The sequence below is a fragment of the Canis aureus genome, chromosome 8, assembly GCF_053574225.1.
Source record: "Canis aureus isolate CA01 chromosome 8, VMU_Caureus_v.1.0, whole genome shotgun sequence".
NCBI classification, from domain to species: Eukaryota; Metazoa; Chordata; class Mammalia; order Carnivora; family Canidae; genus Canis; species Canis aureus.
Genome location: NC_135618.1, coordinates 70209825 through 70225408, shown reverse-complemented (window position 1 = coordinate 70225408; position 15584 = coordinate 70209825). Strand labels below are relative to the sequence as shown.

The window sequence follows — 15584 nt, the reverse complement described above, 5'->3', positions numbered from 1 at the left end:
ATGGCAACTCTTGAGGTGCCTCTGGACCCAGAAATAAGGATTTGCTGCTCCTCCTCAGGCCGGGGCATTTTAAATAAAAACAACCCACGCATTCTTGTGTTTGTATAAAAGATATTTACTTCAATTATCACACCTAGGGTGCTAGTGAATAATAATAATACATGGTGTGAGTTTCATACAGTGATATTGCTTCTCCATATCATATAGGGACCGTTGTACAGTGCTGAGAACAAACATCGTATGGCTAACCAAGGACAGAAGGGACAACGCCAGGGGCCGACGGGTGCCTCCCCCACCCCCACGCCAGCTGGATCAACTTTTGACTCTTAATGTCGAAAACAAATAGCAAGAAAAAAAAAGTGTTATCAGAGATGGGTCACAGCAACACAACAGAGGCTTCTTGAAGCTATTTGTACAAAAATGACGCCTTTTTTTGTTGTTTTTTTGTATTTTTTGTTTTTGTTTTTTGTTTTTGGTCAATTGGGTCTCTGTGAGGATTAAAAAAAAAGTCTGTGATTGTATTAACAAACGAGCTCTAGAAACATCTAAGACTTAGTGCGTTACAGAAAATATAAAATACTGCTAAAATGTAAGACACCACGATACACCGGGGGGTGGGGGGCGGGGAGCTGAGCTTATGAAAGGTATTCTGGAAGAAGTCCGCCACTCTGCGAGCGAGCTTGTCTTGTGCTGTGTTAGTAGTCTGGACAGGAGCGTGGTGCCACCCGCTCTCATGGCAAGTAGTTATTGCACATCGCGAAGAGCTAGGTCTCACTCAGTGGGAAGGGCGTGGGGAGACCCACCTTTCTTCCCCCCCCAACTTCTATTTTTCCAACAAGTTAGTCTCAAATGCTGTAAGAATTTTGCAGGAATCCTCACGTCTCCAAAATGCACAGCATTCTCTGAGGGGTCTCGGTGGGACAGGAGATGCGCGTTTTCTCAAGGAAAGAGGCAGAAAACCGCCGGAGAGAGAGAAATGCATAGACTCATTCGAGAAATGAAAACCCTTTGGGGTGGGGGCAGGGATGGGGACGGTGATTTCAGCCGAGGGCTTTCTTTCAAAGAGATGAGGACCCCCAGTGATTTCAGAGAAGGGAAGAAGAAGTCCTGGCACAGGAAAGCGAGCTGGGGGTTGGGGGCGGCCCTCTGGGAGCAGGGGAGGGGGGCCGGCTGCCGTGTGGCCCCCACCTGGACCTCAGCCTCACGGGGCGCCCCCATCTCCTGGGCCCCAGAGGCCAGCCCCACCTCGCCTTCACGCCTGATTAGCAAGCAACGTGTCACCCCCTCCACACCTCACCACATAAGGGCAAAAGGGGACCCCCCACGACCTCCCTGGGGCGGGTCCTCAAGCCACAGCCGGACTAGGAAACACTGTTGCTTCGCCAGATGGTTCTGACCCAACTTTGTATGCAGGGGGAGCAACCACTAGCACGACAAGGAAAGCCAACAGGACACAGCAACCCGCGCGAGCCTCGCCGGAAACCATCCTCCCTCGGAAGCCACGGTCTCCTCCAGGCCGCGCGCCCGCCCTGACCAGGGCTTGCTGAAACTTCATGAACCCAGAAGTCTTACCAGAGGCTCTAGGAGGCTTTGGGGAACTGAACTTTGCTTTTTTAAGTCTCTGTAGCTCCTCACACGAGTGTTCAAGTCTCTCATTTAAAAAGTTAGATGTGGGGAGACCACCAGTTTTTGAGTGGCTACTCTGGAGACAGATATGTGATTCTGCTGGAGAAGCCCCCTCTGCCCCCCAGGCAAATCCCCAGACCCTTCGGTTCTTTTGGGGTATGTGTGTGGGGGGCGGGAGAGGGCAGGAGGCAGAAGACAGTAACCACCGGAGTGATAGCAAAAAGCATTTATAGCAACAACAACACAAAACAACAATACACTCCTGATAAGAACTTAAATGATTAACCTAATAATAAATAGAAGAGGATAGAAATAAAAATTTTTTTTTTCTTCTCAAGGAAACATCCTTTTATAATTATCCTCACGCACGCTGGCAGGTCAGTAGCAGTCAATCCATCTCAACGAGAAAAGGTTAAGTGCTGGAAGGGATGGCTGTGGTCTCACACTTGGGAGGGTTCTTAGCTGCTGAGTCACAAACACCCCCCTCACCCCCAACCCCCCACCCCCCCCACCCAGCCAGTGGTTCCCGCCAGGGGCCTGTGGGGCCCTGCACACCTAGGTGGGTGGTCAGCAAGAGGCAGGCTGAGATGGGGGTTGCGGGGGCTGGGGAGGCCTGTTCTCCCTTCAGTTCATGAACAAACAGAACTACAGTGAACATACTCATCCACAACCTGAATCGTCCTGGTCTAAAGCTTACTTTGAGTTCATTTGGTGTGCAATACATTATCTCTTAAAAATGAAGAAAAATGATTTCTATTGCACAGAGCTTTTTTACACATAGTCATCTACTTAAGTGCTTTCTGTTTAAAGCAAACTACCAAAAAAAAAAAAAAAAAGGAAGAAAGAAAAGAAAAAAGCAAAGAAAAAATGGAAAAAAAATGAAAAAAGGAGAGGAACTTTCAAACAAAAGCAGCCCCGTGCCACTTTTTCAATGCATCTTTGCTGAATGGTGTCTGGTTTCACCCACGGAAGTCCCAACGCTTCCGTACACTCTGTGCTTCTGATTATTTTCCATAGGGATGTAGCCGTGACATTGGGATATAAGGCACCTTTCCTTTCTGATCACAGAAAGCTTGATACATAGCATATAGCATATTTTGTGGTACAAATTAAAAGCCTAAGCACTACAGAAAGGACAGGAACACAGACTATACCTAACATTACTGGAGAAACTATAATGACCCATGGAAAGCAACTCAAAAGTTATTTTCAAAGGTTAATAATGGGGGATGGGGAAGTGCACATTTATGCATAGCCTAATGCCTCTTTCTCACTAGCCTTTTTTAGGATTCTTCGCCTACAATGCCCAACTTTTAAAGTTAGCATTCCGGAGGAGACTAGGCGCTTTGGAAATGTCTTGTTAAAGCTAAATGTCACTTCATGCAAAAATTAGAATGGAGATACCACTGACAGTGTGGTCACAGTATCTTTGGAGGGGAGGTGGAGGAAAGATGGCCCCAAGGCCTGGGCAGGTGCGGGCAGGGCCTGCGGATGGGGGAGGCTGGGAAGCTGCATATCCTCCTTCCCTGGAGAGGATGAGGCTCCTGGGCTGCTGGGGCAGGAAGCCCAGCTTATTGCCCACCCTGCCCCTCCTGCCTTCCTGATTCACTCTGGACAGTTTGGGCCTCTGCTTTCAGCACATCTCTAAGGGTTCACAGGCTGGATCTTTCTGGAACTTTCCCTGGGAACTTGTTTCCTAGTAGTTTTCATCTATGAAAAGGCAGAAACTGGTGGGAATGGAAACCCTGTCCTCACACTGGGCCCTTCTCTCAGCAAGTGAGACAAGGAATGGAAGTCTGTCATGTTGGAGGCCCAGGTCACCATCTTGTCACTTGGGGTGGGAGCTCTTGGGGGGTTCACGAAGGTTCCCCTGTTGCCACCAAGGCCCACGTGAAACCACAAAAGCATTGGGGGAGGGGGATTTCTAAGGGTAGGCTTTTTCTGGCAAATGCCCAAGCACACCGTGATGGCACAAATCCTTAGGTTCCCACTTCTGATTCTTTTCCACCAGAACACTGGCCACCAGAGACGGTGGACTCAAGTCTAATCAGCAGCTCTGAGGGCTGGGCTTTTGTTCTGCACTGCATAGAAACTGGTATATTCTTTTGGGAAAAGTCACGTGATCGAAGACTGGGTTTGCGGACTGGGTGGGAGGTTGGGGGGAAGGCCATCTCCCCTCTTGTCCTGGAGACGCTTCCAAAGGAGGTCTCACAGCAAAGCTGAAATCACAGCATCCCCGTGCCAGAGGCAAATAAGGATGGAGTCTCCCAATGCCAGGTAGGAACCCTGGGGAGGTGTCCTCACGTGGCCAGTTAGGGGCAGCCTAGGGCAAGGGGAATGGCTCTGACGGATCTTAACAGCTGAGCAGGAGCAGGCTGAAAGCAAAGGCAGGCCGGAGCAAGGCCCTCTGAGGCCTGAGACCACCCTTGCCTGCAAAGGAAACAGCTGTCAGAGCGTCAGGAACAGGTGGAAGTAAGGAGAAAAATCCATGTGCTTTGCGGAGCACAGCTGTCTTGTCCATGCTGTGCTCACAAAAGGGAAGAGGGGAAGAAGCCTGCCCACCGGGCCCAGACACACTCACGAACGCCACGCTTCTAGTGCTCTCTCCTCCTCCACCCACCCCCAAGAGCCTGCTTGTGCCTTGTGTTTCTGAGGGGAGTGAGAGGAGAAGGAATGTCAAGTGGGAGCACAGGTTAGTGAGGTAGAAGGGGACAGATGAGGAGTGTGCCGAGGGAGGACATCCACGGAGGGGCATGGCAAATAGCCCATCACACTGGCCACACGTGCCTGAACCTCACCTTGCTGTCTCCCCTGCACAGCTGGCTTCCTGGCCTCCCAGAGTGGCACCCTGGGATGGCTGAAGGCAGACTCTTGTTTTTACAGCCTGTCGAGAGGCGCCTGTCATAGTGCATTTAAGGCAATGGCTGTTGTCCCCTGGCTCAAGATGGAGTAAGTCACTAACACCGTTTAACTCTGTGCTCATCCCAGGAGGGCATGCATATACTCCCCCTGGCTTCTCTGCTTTCTTCAGTGAGGTTTGCTTTTCTAAAATGAAAGGGATGAGAAATGTTGCATAGAATGTCAACAGAGTTCATTGGCCAGTGCTGCAAGAGAAGGCGGGGGTTCAGGAGGAATAAAGACACCCCCAGTCCACCTGCCTGTGGACTAGGCTATGGGGTGACCCTTGTCCCAACCTCTTAGGGCATGACTGGGGCATGATCTTAGGGCAACCAGCCACCACCAGAGCTTTCCTTCGGATTAGAGTATAACCATCTGCCTTCCTCTTGGTTTGCTCACATCTGCATGACTGCTGTGGCTCTGGTCAGGGAGGCAGGCAAGGTCTTTCCTTCCTATTGGGCTGGCCGGCTGGGCCCGGGGGTGGGGTTACACAGGGAGGGTCTCTTGTAGCCACAGAGAAACACTCAACCTAAAGCTCTGGGGCACTGTGGGTCTGGACCACCAACCAGCAGACCTGAACGTCCATGTCAGACAGGATGGTTTTTAAATGGGGAGAAAACAAAGATGCCAAAAGGAAGGACATCAGGCAGGGAGGCACCTGTGCTCTGAAAGTTCAGGGAACCGGTCCCCAGGGGAGGCCACAACTGTCATCTTTTTGCCTCAGTCACTCTCACAGACCTAGTGGCCATGGTTTCATAGTAGTCCTATGAGTCAAGATCCTGGCACTTCCAGACTTCTCTAAGCCTGCATCCCAGGATAGTCTGTGGACCATGAAGTCAGCTCTGAGAATCACAGAGTTGAGCTAGCTGACTGTGGCAAGGCTTTCTAAAGAAGAGCGGTCTGACGGACGGAAATCCCAGACATCCTGACCGATCCAGAGGTTCAAGGCTGGCGGGTACCCCAGGCGCCAGGCGGTGGAAGCGAGTGCACACAGGTCTAGGACAGAACCTGCACACCTTCCATCCCAGATACACAAGGGAGTGTGGATGGGAACCAGGGGTCAAGAGACTGAACGTGAACACCGCCCTTCCACTGAGCCTCCACTTAGCAAGCTAAGTAATGGCAAAAACCTTAAGTTATGAACACTGCTTCCAATTAACAAAAAGAAGCCATTTAAAATGGTATAATGGGGCTTGTAATTAAGTGTTAGTGTTTTATACAGAACTGTTTTCCCCAGGGGAGAGGTACAAATCAGCTTTTTAAACTGATGGAGCAGAAAAAGGACGAGGTCGGCTGCCTGTGGGAGCTACTGCTTGGAATGCCAGCCAGCTGAAGGTAAAGCCCCCCCTCCCCGAGACGATGCTGTTCAAGGCACTTGAATATTGCTTATCAAGATGAAAGATCAACCCTTAGGCTCAAACTGAGGGGTGCAAACTGAGGAGGGGGGACACTCCCCTGACCCCCTGGAAGGTTTCTGTTATTTAGTGGCAGCTCTTAGAAGTATTATAGACAGTGAAAGCTCAACATAAAAGATTGTAGGGTTGGGATCACAATTAAAAAAAAAATAAATAGAGAAAAAAATACAAACACAGAACTGCAAGCAAACTTTAACCAACTGATTGTATCGAGCACCCAGATGTTAAGTCTGGAAAAACAAAAAAGGTAGAGTGGAAATCAACAAAAACCTAGTTAAAAGCAAAACAAAACAAACACTAACAAACCAACAAAACCCAACAAAAAGGACTAAATCGCTTGGAAGAGCCAAAGTGGCTGTTTTAGACTGTTACTATGGCCACTAGGATGGACAAACCTCTACTTTCTCAATTTCCTCAGATTTAACAACTTTGTAAATAACAGTCATGCCTTTAAAACTAAAACACTAGCCTAATATTTCTGGTTAACTCCCTGCTTTCAATTCTAATGAAAATCAGATATTCAGAGATCCATCACACACGATGACAAAATTCCCTCGAGGTTTTCGTGGAGAGGACACCACAGTACTGTCAGGGGCTCTGCTACTCACTGTCCTAGGGGGTCACTAATGCAAATTCGCTCTTCTTAACGCACCTGAATCGAGCCAGATGTTAATCTGTTTCCCCTTAAGCTCCTCCATTTTGAAATCTCTCTTCACTGAACCAGGTATCAAGTTCAGAGATGATGCGACCATCAAAAGACAAACAGCCTGCCTCCCAGCCTCCTAGAGCCTTCTGAAAACTTCTCATTCATGAAAAGGCATTGCTTTTAGTGTAGTGACTCTTAAATTTGTGAAAACTTGAACTAAGTGCTGCAGTTGCAGGTTAAAAGACTGTAAATGAACTACATAATTCCTAAAACATCATGCAAGAAATGTGGTTTCACATCTTACAGTCAAAGTCCTACAAGTTAATTAATACAAGCACACTGAGGTGTAATAGCGGGAGCATACCTTGAAAATTATAACTCCCTCCCACCCCCCCCAAAATCAAAAAAGGTAATATTAATTAAACTTAAGAAATAATGAATGCACCATTAAAATGCCATCCAAAGATGTTGACCTAAGACAAAGGTTTCAATGATACACAATACGGTCAAAAAGTTTTCAATCAGTAATATACAGTATGACAACTACATCTTGTAAATTATACCCAATACTGCCGGCAGTCTATCCCTCTAAAGAATATTTGCCCCTTTCATCCCTTCCTAACAATCAGATAATAAAATACAGCACCTATAAATAAGCAAAAAAAAATATATATATATACCGAAATCATCTATTGTTAGTTTAAAGATATGGCAATAAAGGAGTCTAAATTAGCAAACTTGTAGAAGCCATAACTGATAAAACAGCTTATTGAAAAAAGGTGGCAGTAATGCACTCTATGTGTGCACAGGTACTTAAGAAAATACACAGACGTATAAAATTGCACACACGCACACACGCACACTCTCATCCACCTCTATTCTCACGCATATACACATAGACAACAGGAGGAATCAGAGACAAGTTAGACTTCTGATTTGTACTTAGACTGCCCTAGACTGTGCATAAAAGAACTGTTCCAAGAGGCAGAATGAATGGAGGGCCAAATGAATGGTCTGGTCTGGAAGTGAAGAGCAACGACGTTTTGGTGTGACTGTGGGCCACCTCTATAGGGATGGGAGCAGAGCCCAGACTGCCACGTTCTCTCTTCTGCAGGGAAGGAAGCTTCCCACGACGTCAACAGTCCTCAGTGCTTGTGGTGGGAAGAGGGTGGGGGGGGGGGGCAAGGAGACAGGGGGAGAGAGAGGGGGGGGGGGGGGAGAGAGAGAGAGAGAGAGAGAGAGCGCGTGCGTGCGCAAGAGCCCTGCCCAGGCCCGGGGAGCAGCGGCCCCTGGTGGGGCTCAGTCCATCAGGCGCCCGGGAGAGTGCAGTGCGGTGTGCTGCCTTCTGTGCCAAGGAAAGCCTGCTGACTACGCAGGGTGGGCCCCTGCGGCCCCCCGACTGTCTGCTGCCACCTCGGCGGCCCACTCTTTCCTCCTTGCTTTACATGCTCGCACGTGTGCAGACGCATTAACACAGACGTAGACACCATAAATTAAACAGAATGAACGGGGACATGCTACAGTTCTAACTTGTCTCCTAAACCTCCGAGATATGAGGTCTGATCAGCGTGCTCTGCGGTTAGAGGTTAAAAAGCAGATTATAAAATACCTAGATTCGGATCTTTTCTTTTTGTCCTGATTTGGCCTAGAATGGAGTGTATTAAACAGACTCTGGCCAGCAAAAGCCCAGAGTCAGTTAAAGCTATGGATCAATGTGCACTACATGTCAGGATTCTATTCACGTACAAGAAAACACTACGTCAGCTACCACAAAATCAGATAGTTTCCTGATGTGACTTCTCTTTTCGTTAAAAAATATGTGGAGTAAATGTGTTTTATTTTAATTCAAAGTTTCAAACGAGAAGATTCTTTACTTGAAAATATTTAGGAATCCAAACTAGTGTGTTTAGAGTCGGTTTGACTGTGCAATCTCTTAGTGGCAACTGAACAGCTACAAAAACTTTCTTTTTTAATTTTTCTGAAAAATCCCCCCTCCCCCCTTTTTTTCCTGGTTTAAGAAGATAATAGTGTATTATCGCTCTGAAGCCATTAGATGGCAGATAAAAAGCCCCCTTTTAATATGTGGGTTTGATTTTTTTTTTTTTAAAGCCCACACGAAAGAGGAGGGCGCAAGGCAAAGCTGTAAGAGTTATTCCAGAACCTGTGGAAATCACTTAGGGCAATAAAAAAAACACTTCAGGGTACAAAAAAGCTCGACTACACATTTCCGTTTTCTTCCTTGAAAACACGACATAGATTGGGCTTAATGCTCCTTTGTTTTCTATATGCACCTTGGCCTATGGCGATTTTGCCCTGTGGCCCGCAGGGCGGTAAGTGCGCAACACGGTCCAGGCCGCGGAGTCGGCGCCCGCCCCTCTGCCCGGCCCGGCCCGGCTCGGCCAGGTTCGGCCCGGCTCGGCTCGGTCAGACTCGGCAGGGCTCGGCCAGACTCGGCCCGGCTCGGCCCGGCTTAGCCCGGCTCGGCCCGGCCCGGCGCGGCGCGGCTCGGCCCGGCGCGGCGGGCGGGCGGCGCCCTCTCAGAACTCCCATTCGATGGGCTCCTCCCGGCTGGCGGCCTTCTCCAGGCGGTGGATTATGCTGTTCAAGTTCGCGGCCTTCTTCTTCCTCAGGGGGTTGTCTCGAGAGTCCCTGGTGCCCGCCGCCTCCGGGAGGCCGAAGAGGCTCTGCAGCGAGCTGGGCCTGCGGGCGGCCGCCGGCGCGCTGGTGCTTGGCAAAGCGGAACTCCTGTGGGCGCCGTCCCGGGCCCGGCAGGGGCCCTCCGCGGGCGGGGCGGCTGAGGTAGCGGCGTCCTCCCCCGCGGGCGTGGCGGCGGCGGCGGCGGCGGCGGGGTTTGGCACGGGCCCCGGGCCGTCGGCTGGGCCCTCGGGCGGCGGCGGCGGGGGCGGCGGGGGCGCCCGGGGCCGGCCCTCCTCCTCCGCGTCTTCCGGGGCCGGGGCCGGGGCCCCCGAGGGCGGCGGCTGCGCCTTCTCCGCCGGCCTCGGCGCCTCCTCCCGCTCCTCCGGGGCCACGGCCGCCTCGGCTGGCCCTCCCTGAGACTTGGCGGCGGCCGCGGGGCCGCCCGACTCCTCGGCGTCCGCGGCGCCCGGGCCCTCGGCGGCCTCCACGCCGTCGCAGCTGTCGCCCTCCGAGCTGGGCGCCGCCCGGCTGCTTCGGGCCGACGGGGAGTCGCTGGCCCCGGCCTGGCCCTGGCTCCCGGCCTGAATCTCCTCAATGAACAGTTCTCTGCGGATCCGAGACCTGCGAGACACAAGCGGTAGGGCGCCGTGAGCGGGGCCGGGGGGCAGGGCTCAACTCCCCCCAGCTCGGCGCCCGTGCCCGAGTCGTCCCTTGGGCGGTGCCCGCCCCTCTGTCCCACGAGGACGGCGCCCCGTGTGACTTGTGCAGTGGCTCCTTCCCTCCGAGCCGGCTGTGGATGGCAGGTCCCATTCTCTGCACACCCGGCGCGGCATGGTGCTTGGTACACGGCAATAAACGCTGACTGGACTAGGAGATGGAAATGCAGGAGGGAGGGTAACCACGGCTCCCTCATCGGGACTTCATGAGCGAACCCGTGGGTAGGCAGTGCCCAAACCGAAAAACCTCAGTTGTGGTCTCTGAGCCACACAGGTCAGGGGTTAGGGCCCAGGCAAGGTTCCACCGAATTATGTTTCGACCAGTTCCCTCCTCTAAGAGGAGAAGAGCAGGGAAGGGTCACTCTCCATCAAGCGGGAAGGAGACCAGGTATGTGCTCCAACACATCAAGCACGTTGTAATCAAGCTGAGTCCTGCCTACCCGGGAATGTGTGATCTCCTACTTTGTTGAGTCTGAAGGAAACTGCTACAAATGCGCCCTGGCCTTCCCTGTTTTTGGGCCCTTGGTGACATCAAGAAAGGGCTCCTCTTAAGTCTGTTTTTGTGCCAGAAGTTTCTCCTTCCATGGGCTCACAGTACTAGGCTCAATCAGAAGTCTCTCTAGGTGGTTATTCCAGAGAGCTTAAAAGCCTCTGATCAACGTGCCAACTGCTAGTGGAAGAGCATTCTCGCGTATAGATTAAGCACGAAGCTGACTGTTTGGCAGAAACTGGGCCTGCCAAAAGACCTTGCGTTAGGCATGCAATGAAAATATTTTCTGCAGTACATAGAACCCAATAGAGGGAACATATTTTGAGAACCCACCACGTGCCAGGCCTTGTGTTGGATGTGGGGAGTGTTGAAGCCAGGGGGAAATCTGGCTGTAGTTTTTATATCAGAACCCTGGTGGTGGTGATGTGTTCACATTGTTATTTGCTCCCTGTACAGCCTGAACTCTGACCCTTGTTCTGAGAATAGTTTCTGAGTGAGAACTGCAGAACAGCCCCCTCCTACCCTACCCAGGAGTTCCCTCCTCCTTCTCTGGGGCTATCACAGGGGCCTGTGCAGTGCAGACCCTTGTCAATATGTTCCTGGGCACTGTGCTGTGAGGGCAAGCCTACTCTGCTGCCTTTCAGGCTCCTTGGAAGCCAAGAATGCCAGTTGGGGTGAACACCTAAATCCCATCCCATCCTGGCTGGGGAGGTGGGAGGCTAGATGGGCAGGCCACAGATCTACCACTGTGAGTCCCAGGGGGGCAGAGTGGCCCAGAACAGAGCACAGGCTTTATGGAACCAGGCCAACCTGGGTTTGAAATCTGGCTTTGTAAACTTACTAGCGACACCGCTTAGAAAAAAAGGTCCTGATCTGTTTTGAGCTTCAGATTTCTTATCTGAAAAATGTGGAGAATAGCATCTTCCTTGCAGAGATGTGAAGAATACAATATTGGTGTATTATGTAAGACACAAAGTAGGCCCAGGGAAAAGAGGGGACTATTCAGACCCTTTACCTGCCTTTTGTTTTTGTTTTTTTTTTTTTTTAAATTTTTATTTATTTATGATAGTCACAGAGAGAGAGAGAGAGAGGCAGAGACACAGGCAGAAGGAGAAGCAGGCTCCATGCACCGGGAGCCCGACGTGGGATTCGATCCCGGGTCTCCAGGATCGCGCCCTGGGCCAAAGGCAGGCGCCAAACCGCTGCGCCACCCAGGGATCCCTTTACCTGCCTTTTGAATGATAGAATCTGTCGGTAGGTGCTAAGCCTGGTAAAAGGGCTGGGGGGAGGGGGAAGGAAGGGACAATTTCCTGCATGGGGCCTGGCATTCTGGCTGCCACCCTCAGCAGCTCATCTGAGGATCTGATGAGAGGACACAGCTGTAGTGCTCCTGGCTCAGTCCTGGCACATATTCTATGCTCAGCTGATAGGAGACGTTCTCCTTAGTCTAGATTTTTCTCCATGTCCATGAAAAAATATTATCTTCTGATCTAGAAAGACCAGGTCCTAGGAGCAGATCTTGTTTTCAGGCCAGTCACACAAGATTCACAAGATGCTATGGTGTTGAGGGCTTGGAAGAGTTTCTACTGGGTGGACCTGCTCTTCTGGGAGGAGATCAGGTGTCCTGTGGTAGGTATACTGTTCTGGCATTTCTGGCCCTGTTCCTGGGTAAATGGTCACCCTAAGATACTTCTACTTCCCTGAGGGTGAAAGGATAAGAGGAAGTAAAAATGGGCCTAAAAATTGATTTCCCCTTCCCCGTTATTCCCTGTGGGTGCTGGTGGAATGGGGCGGGGTGGGGTGGGGGGAACTTCTCCTATTTAACTCCTGTAGAATGAGAAACTAATCCCTTCCTTAGGGATTTAGTCTATGTGTGCCAGTTCTTATCTGAAGCTCTGTGGGTTCTATCAGGCTAAGTTGGTCTCTGTTTGAAGCATTTAATTGGAGGAGCACACACTCACTCTCTGCTCTGCACTTTGCCTCCTGGGTGACCAAGTGACTTCAATTCTTTGGGCTTTATGCCAGTTCTGAATGACCTAATGCTACTTCTCATCTGACCTATTTTGTGGTTTGCAAAATTCTTTTCAGTTCTTTTTTCAAGACCCTGCACATCTCATATTGCTTCCTGGGTATTTTTCTGGATCTCTGCAGCTGAAACAAATCTCTGCCCTTGGTTCTTCCATCTGTCTTAGTCCAGCCTGCTTTGTTATGGTTATTTTTGAAAGAAAACATTTACTGAGCATCTACTCCAGATCTGGAGCTGAGCTTATTTACTGAGTTTTGAGGTTCTACTGCTCCTCCTCCTTTCTCCCCCTTCTCTCTTTATTTTTTTTGGCTGTGTACAGTTGAATTTGCTCCTGTTAAATGTACACTTGAGGCCTCTCCACAGTGAGCAGCTGACCACCTGTGACGGAGCAGGCATTACCATGGGTGTCAGCAAGATGAATGACGGAAGCTGAGAAACCTGGAGAGCATGTGCCCTGGCCAGGAGGCAGTGACCACCATTCAGCTGGGGCCTGTAGGGGAGATCGATCTGTGGAAAAAGGTGACCCTGGTGAGGCCAGGGGAAATGGGTTTCTGGAGCTGTTTTGTAGAACTGGTGGCAACTTCACCCAGATATTCAGCCATCTCAAGTTCCCATACTTGCACTAAAATGGACACAGCCTGCAGAAGATGCGAAAGTATATATTCAAATGTGCCTGTATGTCTAGAAAGTGAAAATGGGATTGCATAATACCTGGCAAAGGGAGGCTCTGGGGGAACCTCTGCCCAGGTCCTCATTCATCCTCCTTCATTTCCCTTGTCTACTATTCTTAAACTTTCCTTCCTTGTAGAGGGAGCTCCATTATTGTACCTACTAGCCTGGCTCTGCCTCTGGTTTTATCTCATCAGTAAATTTAGGATGAATAAGTGGTTGTGCTCAGCTCGTGTACCGTCTTCTATCCTGGGAGTCAGCCCATAGACAGGGAGGCCTGTGGAGGACAGTGCTACCATGATGCATGTAAGCTTGCCTGATTCCAGGGATCAGGTAGCAGGTCTGTTTGGCTCTCACACTAAGCTGCAAATGCTAACCTAGCTTTCATCACCAGCAGAGATATTATTTTGACTCCCGTCTAATATTTTAAAACCTCCCACTTTGCTCAGCACCTGGGGGTGGGGGTGTACTGGTCCTCAAGTTTACTTGGAAAACTGCAGCAGAGCCAGAGACACTGGATCCTCCCTGTGGCCCCCAAGTGTCTAGGGTATTCTGTTGTCCGCTGTTTCAGCTAAGTGACCAGAAGTGCTCTACCTGCACTGGCTATACATGTGTCCTTTTCACCTGGGTAGAACCAGGAACACCTGCCCCAATTTTGTTGGGGTCTAGAGAAAATGACATTCTGATGAGAACCAGCAACTGAGATGGTCACTTATAGGGCATTAAATAAGCAGATCTTCCTATTAGGCCACTGGGAAGTCTCGGTTTCCAGCAGAGGAAGTCTGGATTACAGCTATGGTCAACAGTTCATTACGTGTCAGTGGATTTTCATGATCTAATACAAATCTTTCACCCCAGGCAGGCTTTTTTCTATGGGAGAGCAGTAGGCCCTTCTGCCTTGGTCAGTTACTTAACCCCTATGAGTTTTAGGTTTCCACCTGTAAAATGCAGGTAGAACTATGTCCCTTAAATGATTGTGAAGATCATGTGGAATGGTGCTGGTTAAAACACTTGGCTCAGTGTCTGGAGATGTGGTAGATGTTCAATAAATCTTCATTAACTTGTGAACTTGCCCAAAAGCTCACATGACTCAATTTATTTAACTACAAAACTAATCAAACTAATTTGGAAGATAATTCTGTATGAGATCCTTTGGGTCTCCACTAAGAAACATGTGCCACTATGGCATCATGGATGCCTACATTCTCTCTTACTAAGTGATAACTGTTTTCCTGGCCATGGCAGACATGGATTCTCTCTAACCACGTGACCCTATATCTTGGGAGTTAAAAACTCCAGTGAAAGATAAAGAACCAACTAACTGACCAAACACCAAGCTTTTAGTCCCCAGCCTGCCAGGGCCAAGTCCCCAGGCCATTGTCCGTGTGCACCATTAATGGCCATTGTCTGCAGGACAGAGTAGCCCAGACTCTTCCCAAGGGTTGACAGTGCGCTCTCTTGGAGCCCTGACTTAACTCGGCCGGGGCCGAGAGCCCGATGGAGCCGGACCAAGCCGGGCCGTACCTGTAATTGTGGAACCAGTTGATGACGGTGCTGGTTTTCAAGTTGAGCTGGGTGGCGAGTTCTTCGATGGTTTTTGGTGACGGGTATGGCTTTTGCTGATAAGCTCGTTTCAGAGCTTCTTTCTCTTCAGGAGCCAGCACCACTCGGGGTTTCTTCAGCTGGTGCTGGGGCTGGGGGCTGGCGCCCTGGCTGTAGTCGATGCCCACGGAGGGGGGCTCGCAGGGCTGGCTGTCACTGACCGAGCTGTGCCGCCGCTTCATGTATGCTGAGGGAGGGAGAGCAATCAGACTGAGCTGCGGGCCCTGCTGCAAGGTCCACCCAAGCCCCTGACCCCCTCAGAGCACTGTGGTGCCCCGTCAGCTCACAGTTACTTTTGCATAGACTGTGACAGCCGGCTGTTCTGTCCTGCTCTCCCAAGAGCGTCTCACAACACTTGGACTAGGACTGTTTGGAAAACCCAACACATACTCATCGAGGACCTGCTCTGTTGTAATGCGAGGTGGCTGGCTGTCCAGAATAATGGCTTAGTGGGGGACGCAGAGAAATGTAGAGGTGACCCCAGTAGAATGCAGTGAGGGAGGCAGGCACAGGGGACTGGAGAGAGATCAAGGGAGGCTTTCCATGAGAATCTTGAAGGCCAAGGAGTGATTAACCAGAAAAAAATAGCGATGAGGTTGAAGATGGTAGGGGGCTGTTCCAGAAAGTAGGACCAGCACGTGCAAAGACCCAGGGGCATAGGACGGCACAGTGTGTGGGGGGGAAGGGGGAGGTGTGCATGCGCATACACATACGTGTGTGGAGGGGGATGGAGGAGCTGGAGAGATGGGCAGAGTTTGGGTAGGCCGGAAGTTTGGACTTGACCATAAAGTCAGTGGGAAGAAATAAAAGGCTTTAGTCAGGGGAATGATATGATCAGCTATACGCCTTCTGGAAAAGC

The 15584-nt window shown here is 50.6% G+C and overlaps 1 protein-coding gene across 13 annotated transcripts in view; it reads right to left on the bottom strand.

The window, feature by feature from the left end:
* CUX1 (cut like homeobox 1) overlaps positions 1–15584 on the bottom strand; it is a 364330-nt gene that overhangs the window by 18269 nt on the left and 330477 nt on the right. For 9 of the 13 annotated variants that reach the window (XM_077908111.1, XM_077908104.1, XM_077908103.1 and 6 more), the window contains 2 exons: positions 14648–14912; positions 8877–9843 (listed from right to left, as the gene is read on the bottom strand). The exons of the other annotated variants lie outside the window; for them this stretch is intronic. In XM_077908111.1, the coding sequence (XP_077764237.1) occupies positions 9123–9843; positions 14648–14912 (986 nt within the window). In that variant the 3' untranslated portion in view covers positions 8877–9122. Of the gene's footprint in view, positions 1–8876; positions 9844–14647; positions 14913–15584 lie in introns of those variants that run through there. 13 annotated transcript variants of the gene reach the window in all.